Source organism: Pinus tabuliformis, chromosome 6, assembly GCF_031772625.1.
Source record: "Pinus tabuliformis cultivar Carrire ecotype Pingquan chromosome 6, CPIR1, whole genome shotgun sequence".
NCBI lineage: Eukaryota > Viridiplantae > Streptophyta > Pinopsida > Pinales > Pinaceae > Pinus > Pinus tabuliformis.
This window is the reverse complement of record NC_142292.1, coordinates 2,008,659,872-2,008,672,257: the sequence shown is the minus strand read 5'-3', so window position 1 is coordinate 2,008,672,257 and position 12,386 is coordinate 2,008,659,872. Positions and strand designations below refer to the sequence as shown.

Sequence of the window (12,386 nt, the reverse complement as noted above, 5' to 3'; positions counted from 1 at the left end):
ATAATTCCAGGTTAAATATCTTTTATTAGACATAGTGTAAAAATGTAATTGTAAAAATTTCACAATTCATAATTATTTACTCCCTAAACCATATTTATACTAATAAAATTTATGCTAACTTTAAGCAAAAAAAAAATGGAATAATGGAATTTGATTGCTAAAATTTCCATTCTTACTATTATAAAAAAAATAATGAAAATTTTAAAATTAAATAAAATCTTTCTTACTATTATAAAAAAATAATGGAAATTTTAAAATTAAATAAAATCTTTCTTACTATTATAAAAAAAATAATGGAAATTTTAAAATTAAATAAAATCTTTCAATACAATTAATAGTGTAGGCGGAGTCAGTGGTTTGATCGGTCTCCAATATCTTCCAAAATTCTGTTCGACCACCGGCAACAAATTCCAAAGATATTGCCGGTGAAAATTTCACGAGTCCTTTCATCATATGCCAATGCAGTGATGTATCTCAATGCGGCTTCTCTGATTTCGGAACTGTGTGAATTATCTGTTGCAATCTTTACCAGGCGTTCTCCTGTAACAATGTTCAAAACATCGATACCACCTTTATACTCAAGAGAGGCAGAAATCAGAATATATTGTGCCCTAGTAATGTAAGCACCATCAGAAATAGAAGGATAATTTAAAAGACGACTTCGAACAGATAGCTGGATTTCTTGGAATGTGAACAAAATATCCCCTTGTAGATTACAAACGTGAAGGCTGTTACTTATCGTATAACACAGAAACTGCTCTCTTTTATCTAAATAGTACGGGCAACACTGTGCTTGAATTTCTGTTGTTTTTATAACTTCAGGGCTTTCAGAAGCTATATTGATGATTTGCATTTTCATTTCCTTTTGTTGTACAAGTAGCGTATCCCTACCACACAGTGCAATAAAAGAAATGTGATGTTGAGGATGCAAACGGAGGGAAATTTGTTTCCAGAGTCTTCCATCGAACTTAGAATAAATTTTCAATGATATGTCGCCGGAAAAATTAGAATTATCATTATACATCACCATTTCCCTGTTACCAGGAGATAAAAACCTAAAATGTAAACAACCAGAATGAACGCCACCTTCATCTGGTATGGTAAACAACTTCCTGTACTCTTTCAATTCGAAAATTGTGAATAGTTTTTCCTGTTCATTATAAATCATTCCCCTGCAATTTGGAATATCAAAATCGCAATGAAGTATTTTATCTGACCGAAAATACCTTGTATACGCGGTAGTTTGTCCTGTTATAATCAATGCAATGGGAATACTGTGGAAACTTTTAAAAGGATACACACCCACAATGAACAATGAACCACCAACAATTAACAATGAATCATTATAATTATTGTAGCAGACAAAGTCCACTATATCTGGAGAACGCATTATTACAGGGCTCCCATTATCGTCAGTAAGAGGTGAGATTTCTCCATCTGCATGTCGTAGATATGGAATAAGATCATGTTGACTATGGAGAACAAATATAATGTCAGCGGCTATCACAATGTCGCTTACAGAGGAGGTCTGCGGAGGGTTCTTGAATGCTTGTAGATGATATTCCGGAAATGTATTTGGGAGCATAGCCTTAGTTTTCCCGTTCAACTCTCGAGCTTTCAGGTTGTTAAAAACATTACCTGATGATGAATAATCGCTCGGCATATTTTCTTGAAGAATCTTTAGTTTGAATCAGAGTGTGAGAAGAACTATTACAGAGAACGATATTCGTTAGACAATTCCACTGTCAACGAAGATTATAAATTCTACCTTTCTTAATAAATACATAGATATTTTAAAAGGTAAGGGTCACTTTTGAACCGACGTGGGTCAGGGATGTTAAAACTTGAGAAGGGTTTCCAAAGACGTGGCTCCGGATTGTTAAAACTTGAGAAGGGTTTCCGAAGAGTTTTTAGGTTTTATGTTTTTTCAACATAGTTTTCCCGGTAAATCACATTGATTTTAATGTTAATTTTGAATTTTTTATTAATTAAGATAATTTTCACTGGATTATTGTTGGGTTTAGGGATGATATTTAATGTGGTTTTATGTTAATTTTGACTTGGTTGTAATTAATATTAGTTTAGATTTATTTTAATTTTTGATTTACCAAAATTTTACATGGTTTAATTTTTTGAGGATTTTGTCATTATTTTGAGTGGGCAGTTAGTCACATGTACTAAAGGTGGTTGTTGCTCCAAGTAATTAATCCTTAAGGAAATGAGTGTGACAATTACTCCAACAAATGAAGCTTCATAAAGGTGACAACTTTCATTTAAATAAAAAATTGCATACAATAAAATATGTTAATTTTCACAAAATACTATAATTCTAATTTCTAGTTTATTATATATTATGAATCTTTGGTTAACATGAGATTTAAATGAAGAAAATAAAAAATATCAAAAATCATAAAATAATAGTAAAGTGTTCTAAATATGTAATATTAAATTTAATAATAATAATAAATCCAATTGTTTTTTCAACTTTTCTCTTTTTTGAGAAATAATTTTATTAATTTTTTTATATGGAAAAATAGTCTTACATTTTAATGTCTAACACTAATCTAGCAACCACTTTTAAACCCAACAAGTTAGGAGTTCACAACCCTAAGCTAGGAGTCTATAGAGGTGCATGCTGTTAATTGGGTTGTTTTGGTTTTTTTTTTTTCTATCTAATGTGCTTTGGGTTTGTTATTTTAAGTCCAAGTAAGGTAGCTCAAGATCAAATAACTGTGAGGTTGGACTTGCTAGTGTCAGTGAGTGAGTTGGGGTCATAATTGTTTCAGTCCTCTTGTTGGGCGAAAGGAGTTTTCATTGTTAGATATGGTTTTAGGGAGTATCTTATGTTATGTCTTTGGGCTATAGTGAGTTTGTAGGTTTTCTAGAATCTACTCCTATTGTGTGACAATTAGTGGAAGATTTGGAAATCTTTAGGTTAAGGTTTCAAGGCTCTAGGTAGAGGTATTATCAATGGATGTCCCCATTGTTCCCTTTTAGTTGTGATCATGCCTCTTCCCTAGAGAATCCTTAGCAGGAAGGAGGTCAAGGTAATGTAGTGTATAAAAGAGTTCTTCCTTTTACCTATGAAGCATTTGAGACCTTGTTTGATGCAATCCCTCTAGAGGTGAGGAAGGAAATATTATTGTGGAATGTAAAGAGGTAGGGGATGGAGCTTATCACTCTAATATTTAAGTAGTGAGGAAGGATATGAAATGGGTTCCTAATGGTGGAATATTCAGAAAAAGGCCACTTAGCTTCTTGAATTCTTTGGCTTTACACTAACAAATGGCTACCATGTTGTCTTTAATTTTGAAAGATAAACAAGTACATAATTACAATGCATTCTCTTCATTAGAGGATATTAAAGGCATGCTTCTAAACTAAAGGTTCTGCTTGAACAATGTGTACTCTAGTTTGGCTTGGGTGGAAAGTTTCCTAGTGAGTGATTTAGCCTATGGTGATCTCATTGATCCTCCATATAACAATTCTCAGGTTCCAACTATTATATAATACTAACCATGGTTGGTTTTATGTTTATTTCATAAGTTTTGGCAAGAGTTGTCCAGTGTTGTGGATGGTTTATTGTTCTTCCTGAATTGGGCTAGATGGGTTGGCTTCATTATACTTTTGACTCGATTGAAGTTGATATTGTGGATTTGTCAAGGCCTCAAGTTGATATTGTGGGTTTTTCAAAGCCTTATATTGTTATTATGTGAAAAGGTTTTTCAATGTAACGGTTTCCAAGCTCTTGAAACTCCAAATCAAAATTTATATGCTCATTTTTTTTTTGTCCCTCATCATATTTTGTTAAGATTATTTTGGAGCAAGCACTATTATATTGGATGAGGGCATATATAGATTGCATCTATCTTTACTTGTTGGAGCCAACATTGTTATGTTGGCTCTTGGAGTATCTAGCTTGGTTATGTGGTTACCTTTTGTAGTGAACCTTGTTTCATTTTCCTTGTGAAAAAGCTTCAAACTTGTGATTTTTGTTGAGCATCCTACTATGACTAGTTACTATGGCTAGTGAGGTTCTATTATACTTTATGTTTGTTATAGTTATATATTTTCTAATGATTTTCTTAGGTATGTGGGATTTGGACAAAGCTTTCTAGATGTACTATTTCGATTTTTGTGCTATCTCATTATAACTTATGGAAAATCAGTGACTATCAGTTGTTATATTGAGAAGTTTTTATATTTAGGAGCATGTTAGTGTTATGTATGTTTAAACTTGGATGATATGGAAGTGAACATGAAAACAATGTGATATATTTTTATTGATAAATATAAAATGCTTTCATTCACTAAAAAATAATTAAATAATAATCAATTTTAAAATAAAAGTTATTTGTAAGATAGTTTACTGTAAGATTATAAATTTAATAATTTCAATATATATATATATATATATATATATATATATATTTAATTAAAAAGGGTTAATGTTTAGATTACACTATTTAAATTACTCTATTTTTATCAAAGAGGAATGATTTGTTTTTAAAAGTAAAAGAATTTAAAAAATAATTTTATTTTTAAAGAATTAATTTTTTTAAAATAATATTAAAATATTCTAATTGAATTTTGACATCTCATGTTGTTAGGTATGTGCCACTTGGACAAAGCTTACTAGATATACTATTTTTATTTATGTGCTATCTCATTGGTGTGGCTGGCAAATATCCTATGGAAAATGGATTACTATAGACTATATGGGGCATGTTAGAGCTATTTATGTTTAAACTTAGATGATGTGGAAGTGAACATGCAATGTAATATTTTTTTTGTTGATGAATATAAAGTGATGCAATTCACTAAAATAATAATTAAATTAATAATAATAATAATAATAAATTTTAAAATAAGAGTTATTTATAAGGTAATTTGTTTTAAGATTATAAATTAATAATTTTAATGTATATTTTTAATAATAAATATTAATTTTTTTAATAAAGTCAATAAATAAATTTAGAGAGGGTTTATGTTTAGATTGCACAATTTAAACTACTCTATTTATGCCGAAAGTGGAATAATGGTTTTTTTTTTTTTAATTAAAATAATTTAAGAAATAATTATACTTTTAAAGATTTAATTTTTTTTAAATAATATTAAAATATTTTAATTGAGGTGTCTATTGAAATATTTTATTTATAATTCTATTGATTTTTTTATAATTAATATTTTTTAAATATCTAATGTCATCTTCTTATTAAAAATAAAGGAATTACACATATCTCTTATATGAAATGTTTCAACACTTGTAAATAAAATAAAATTTATTTATTTATGATTTAGTTATTTTATATATGTATAAAGTTAATATATATAAAAAAAAATATGTCCTTTGACATTAAATTTTTTAATTTATAATTAACATTGAAATATTTTTTGTTTTTAGTATTTTTTTATCAATTTAATGTTGAGCATGCAAAAAATTACACATTTTCTTCATTTTACATCATAAAAATAACTTGTACAAATATATAATAATAAATACATTCAAACTTAATATAACATTTGATTAATAAAATTCTTAACCAAATTTTTAAAATAAATAAATTATAAATATATATACAAGAGCTTAAATTATATTTTAAAACCTACCATTCTTAAGCAATATATCTTTAAGACTTACTATTCTTAAGCAATGTAAATATAAACCTAAGTTATCATCTTGGAGAATATTCTATAGAACTAAAATTATTCAAAAAATGAATAACAAAGTACATAATTAAAGAATATTTTGTTCGTATACCATGTTTGAATACAATGTCGGTAATAATCTTTCCTAATGTTAGCCCTATAAATCAAATTGCAAATAGAGAATGTGAAGGTGAATGGACCTTTAAATAAATCAAATTGCAAATAGAGAATGTGAACGTGAAAGGACCCTTAAAAAATGAATCCAATGATCATCTCTTTGTATAAATTTTGATTATACATTAGCATAGATCAAAGTATGGGGATACTTACTCCTCACCTCAGATAATATCAGAGTCGACCCAACAATTTTCCTGATTCGCAAAGTCCCTGGCCTTTCTGTATGTTAGATCTGCTATTTTGGTCGATGTGTGAGCCCCAAGATAAAGTTTCTCTATCATCTCTATCTCTGCGATGTATTGAGTGCCGCAAGTTATTTCTTGTGCATCCTTTCCATGAGTTGTAACACTCATCTCTATCCATCTCTTGCTGATGCTATCTATGGAGAACGAACCCATGATTATTGAGCTTCGAGACTCCCACTTGTGTGGCTATGGCTTTGCCAAATTCTAGGTTGGGACTCCTCTTATCTCGCTATTGTATCATCTCCCCATAGTGCCTCATTCAACATGGAAGAAACCCGAGCAACTCCATGTATCTTCTCACGTAGTTCTACTCAACATTTGGCATCAGTTCGAATTGCAATAGCTCATAAAAGTCATATGTTGACCACTACGTGTCAATGACCCATAGGAGTACACCCCCTTTTATAGTGCTTGATCAACGTGTCTGTGTCGCTCTAACTATCATCATTAGTCTACTCATGTTATATTGCAAACCCTTTCTACATGTGTAAATTGTAAATAATCTCAGTAGATCCGTGTTGTGTATATAATTGCCTAGGTAAACCTAATTTTTTTGATGACGATCTACATTCTGGAATGTTTTTTGTCTCACCGATCCATGGTCGGTAGAGTTTTCCTTCAGCCTTACCCCAAATTCGAAATGGATTTTGTCACCAGAATGTTAGGGGAGTCTTAGTGTACTAGATCGTGTCTATGTAAAAGTGATTTGGGAATAATCTTAATTATTTGGTTAGGTTATTTTATTACAAATTGCTTGATTTGCTAGATTATATTTGTGTCGCAGAAATGGGTAGTCTGTGAGGGTCTTGGTCAAATGGGTTTTCCACCTTGAGATGTAAAAAATCATGATGTAAAATGTCTTGAGGGTTAGAAAAATAATTTATCCTCTCATAGGTCCTAGGTCCTAGGTAAATTTAAGTTTTCCAGAGGTAAAATTTGTGGATCTTTGAAAAAAAATAAAAAAAATTAAATCTTAACTGGTCCAGGGACTAAGGTTAGTTGATTATTTTGCTAAATTTTATGTCTTAGGTCCCTGGGGTTAAGTCAAAGTCAAAGTTTTGAGGAAATAAATGCAAAATTTAAACTTTTGAATTTATTAAAAAACATTTAATTAAAAATTTCAAAATTTCCTCAATATTTAAAATTTCGACGGATGAGATTAAAAGAATTTTTGATCCTCATCAACGATTGAGATCACATTGACAAGGATCACTAGAACTAGATGTTGGGAAATTTATCTTTAAATAGGGGGTCAGTCGTCAGTTGAGATCATTCGATCTTCGAGTCGTGTGCTACGTGAAAGCTCTCTTGTAATTTTTTTTTATGTGCAATAAAGAAAGACTTTGGGGTTAATTTCTACTGGTGTTACTCTTCATGGAAATACTGTAATATGTGTTATGTTCATGCATAGATTTCCTTTTAGCCATTGATGATAGCTTTATTAAGAGTGATTTAAGCACAGGTATCTTGTTTGATCACTAGGGTTTGAATGGTAATTTAATTTCTGGATATAATGGCAGGTATCTCTATTAGATTTGAATTTTATTATTGTTTTCTCGTTGTACCTTAATCGTTGAATTGAGTTGTGCAAGGAATTCTTAATTTTGAGATCATCAAGCGTTTGGGGAAGTTTTCAATTGGACCAACCAACTCCCGATTAGCATTTTCTGAAGAGCTCAGTTTGATTGAATCCCAGACTTATCATCAGAAATTTTATTTGTTGATGCATGAAGGGTTTTTGTGAATCCCCTGTCTTTAAATTTAAAATTTTAAAATTTTATGTGCAAAATTGATAAATTTGGCTTTAAAGAGCCACATATTATCAGATCTGGGAGCAGAGTTAGACTCACACTTGCCAGATCTGCTACTCATGTGCATAGATTTGTAATTGTTATTTTCTATTTTTCTAACTTAGGGTTTCTGGGGTTTCAATTTTTGGTATATCTGTGTTTGTGCTTTCAGGAATAGGTTGCCGATCTAAAGGTAAAAATTTGATTTTGAAGCTAGATCTAGGCCATGGAGGGTAAGATCTGGCCTTAGAGACAATGTTTGCATGGGTACGGTTTTGCTATCCAAGGGTTTGAATTCTTTTTTTTTTTTTTTAATTTGGAATTTTTTTTTTGTAAGGGTCTAATTGATAAATCTGAAGCAGAACATAGCATCTTAGATCTGGTAAGTTCTGAGTTTTGTTGGGAACCATTTCTTTCTCTATCTGCTGCCTAGGGTCTTCATTTTTGTTTCGTTGCACAAAAATTTTGAGATTTTGTTTGGGTAATTTATTTGAAACCCTCGCAGCTCTCAAACGTTGTACCCAATCCATTTCTTCAATCATTTTCCTACGCAACAAACCTTCTGTTGTTCCTTTTAGTTAATTTTCTCCTCACGTAGTGCCATTCTCTCCTATTCGTTGTCCATTTTCTTCTCTCATGACATCAACTTCTATCACTTGCTTTTTTCTTGCCATACCCTCACGTCTTCCACCATCGGAGTTTCCCTGCTCCTCCTACACCTGCGCGCAGTTATTCTAAATCCCCTCAGCTCTCCGCCATCTTCCATATCTCGTAGCCCTTTCCTCATTATCTCTCTGTGATTTTCCTCCAGACCAGCGTGCCACTCATTCGCTGCTCCTTAGCTCTCCCCCCCTTCCATCCCGCTGCTCCATTCCAACTATACGCAACCATCATATCCCTCTCAACTCCACATATACCTGCAAGCAAACACACCAACGCCAACCTCTATCCAGCTCTCTTCTCCTGCTGGCCAAACCGCTCCATCCACGTGACTGCTCCTTCAAACCTAAGCTCCTCTAGCTACCCCACCTACACTATTTCCACGCTGCCTTCATCAAGGTCTCACCTGTGGAACTGCAACAACAAACAAGAGAACATTACGATTAACATACACCTCAATTTTTTTAATTGTGCTAAGTTAGTTGGTTTTTGTATATGGTTAGACTTAGGGTTAGTGTGTATACATTCAAGTTTGATTTTTATTTTTCTTTTAAATTTAGACTCTAATACATTTTTTTTTTTTAATTTCATTTTGATTTTGAAAAGCCTTAAAAATTTAAAAAAATAAAAATATTTTTTTTGAAATAGATAAAAAAAAATTTTAAAATTAGATTTTGATTTCATCTTGACTTTGATGAAAAATTGTAAGATAAAAAGTTCTAAAAATAAAAAAAAAGAAAAAAAAAAGAATAATTAAAAAAAAAATCTTAAAAAAGGGTAAAGGGGACTTCACATTTTTTCAAAGTATTAACTCAAAACAAGTTTCATAATTAAGGGTTTTAAATTTTTTTGTGTGGCCTCTGGCCCATTAAAAAATTTAGAAAAATTAATTTTGATTTATTTCAGTCACATTTAGTCTTGATCATCGAGAAATTCACCTAAGGAATAATTAAGTTATCAATCTAAAATTTCTTCTTGATGTCTTTTGTGCTAAGGTAAATTTTTGTGGTATTTGTCATTTCTCTATAGTTAAATGTGCTTAAATTTTTATATCTGAAGATTAACTATTTGAAAGTGGTGAATCATTTTTTGAAACTGGCTAGGTTTTAAATTTCGTGGTTGTTCAAAATATTTGGATCTCTTGGAATTTAATTGCTAGAGCATTGTGCATCTGTTAAATATCATGCATCTATCTATTGTCATTGCTTGGACTATTTAATGCTCGTTATATGTTAAACATTTTGCAAATATTTCCAAGCAATTTGTTCTATTGTGGAATCATTTACTTGGATCATTGACTCCATAAGGCACTAGTATTAATCATTTAAAGTCTTATCAATCTTAACTATTGCTAAGCCTTAATCAAGTATTTGATTGCCTTGCTGTGTCTCCCGATCCAGTTGATTCCCAGTTGGTTCTCATTCATCCCATTTCTCCAGAGGGTCTACAACTTAAATGGAGAGGTTGGGGATCAGGGTGACAGTCGCCAATCTAAGCGTTGTCACGGTGTTTAGACAATCTGTGTGACAACATTCTTTAGTGCCAATGCCAGGGATAGAGTTTTTCTGTCCTTGGTTTCTTCGACATTCATATCATTTCTTTCCTCTCAGCCCTTTCGCCTCTCAACACGATAAGTTCCTTGTCCCGGGCTCCTTGCTTTCTGGTTATTTTGTGATATACTTTTTTGTCCGGGTGGTGACTTTGTTGGGTCCCTATAATACTAGTGATTACCCCATTACTATTGTAGTTATACCCCTTATTAATATTTTTGTGCCCCTATTGCTCCCATATTGTTATTATTGTGCCCCATAGAATCCCTCTATTGTTATTTTTGTGGCTTTACATTATTATTGTTAGGTCGGCTGGATTATATTGTGACTCCTTAGACTCCTATATATAGAAAGGAGGTTTTGTCATTTGAAACATCCAAGAATTGTTCATTTATGTAATGTAAAGGAGGTTTCCCCCTCGAAGAGGCTGAATTCTAAGGCGTTGATCTATCTTTTCTATCTTTTCTTGAGCTGGTTTCATAACATTTGGCATCAGAGCTTTGGATTCTAGGGTTTCGCTACTCCAAACAGGTCATCGTGGAATTTTCGTTATAACTTTTTTTCTGCGACGTTTCAGAAGTTGAAAAAAGAAGCCATTTGAGAAGAAATCGCTCTGAACCTTGGGCCCGAATTTCAGAGCTTTTCGCACTATATTTGCGGAGATATGATCTAAGGAAGTTGGTCTTTTTGCAGACTCCTGAATTACATTCCAAACAGGTGACCTGGGGAAAATCGTCATAACTTTCTCTCTGGGGATCGGATTGAAATTTAGTAAGAAGGTACAAAAAGAGGATGGACTTTAGTTTCTTGAATACGTTTTTTACGTCTAAAGGTCGAAACAGTGACTCGTGGCACGTCATACAAGTTTGCTCTACTGAACTAGTCTAAAATCAAGTCACTATGGGAGATTTCGCATAACTCTTCCTTGGAGAATCCAATTTGGGTCAGACTTGTGGCATTGGAAATAGGACACAAAGAGCTAATACATATCACAAAATCAGAACTAGATGATTGGAAAGTACAGAGATACATCAGAGGCAATATCGAGCTCCTACAAAGTGAAAAAGGTGTGTAGATTTTTTTTAAATTTTTGCTTAAGCTTGGTTTGAAAATTTATTTTGAAGGAATTCAAAGGGAATAGTAGAGCATTATTATCGGTAACTGATGCCCCGAGGAAAGAAAATGCAAACACCTAGTAAGGAACCTAAAAGCTCTAGCATGACTCATGAAGAAGAGGAAGAAATGCTACATGATATATCAAAATTACAAGAACAAGTGCAACAAATGTCACGCTCACAAAAGCTAACAGAAGCTAAGATAAATGGCGTGGAAGCTAAGATGAATGGCATGGAAGCTAAGATGGACAATTTGAATATAGATTTGAACACAAATTTCAAGACAGGCATGGCAGATTTGAAGACAGATTTGACAAATTTTCTACAAGAAATACTTACTAATGGTGAAAAGGTAGTAAAGGAAACTCATGATGAGAACAAAAGAAATGTTAATCATGATTCCATAGACGCTAATGTTGGATCGAAGACTCACCATATTCCAAAAATCGATATGAGGAAGTTTGATGGCAAGGATCCTGCCACATGGATATTATAGATGGAGCAATTCTTCGATCTCAATAATGTGCAAAACACACAAAAGGTACGTATGGCAACTTTATATTTGGAACCAAATCAGTTTGTATGGTATCAATGGCTTTGCTCTTGTAAACAATTTATCACTTGGGCAATTTTTACAGAAGAATTGATAGCACATTATGAGGATACAAAAAGCAACACTTTTTTTAGCCAATTGATAAGTCTCAAACAAAAGGGTTCAATAATGGAGCACATTGAGGAGTTCCAAAAATTGAACATAAGGGTAAAAGATATTCCAGAGGAGCATAGGATTGATGTGTTCATAGGGTCTTTAAAGGATAATATCCAACATGATGTTCGCCTTTGGGAACCTGATTCATTAGAGAAGGCATTCAGGTTAGCAAGAAAAATGGAAAGCAAAATTATGGCAACCAGGAAGCATACCATTCACAACTATAAAGATGGAAGTGTTGTTGCCCCTAGTCTTCCACAACCTATAAGGTTGACACCACAAAAATTGGAAGAAAAAAGAGCAAAAGGGCTTTGTTACAGTTGTGATAGCAAATACACTAAAGGTCATAAGTGTGCTGAGAAGAAATTATTCTACATAGATTGTGAAGAGGAAGAAGAAAAGGAATGAGAAAGGTCAAAAGAAGAGGATATACTCCAGGAACAAAGCCTAGATGAAGAACAAATAAATCCGACCATATCTTGTAATGCATT

General features: G+C 32.2%; 1 protein-coding gene across 1 annotated transcript; it reads right to left on the bottom strand.

The window, feature by feature from the left end:
• Positions 1-349: 349 nt before the first annotated feature.
• On the bottom strand, positions 350-1,663 carry LOC149267312 (uncharacterized). Its single transcript, XM_089410820.1, has one exon. It carries the CDS (start codon positions 1,661-1,663, stop codon positions 350-352), a length of 1,314 nt encoding a protein of 437 aa, XP_089266946.1.
• Positions 1,664-12,386: the final 10,723 nt, after the last annotated feature.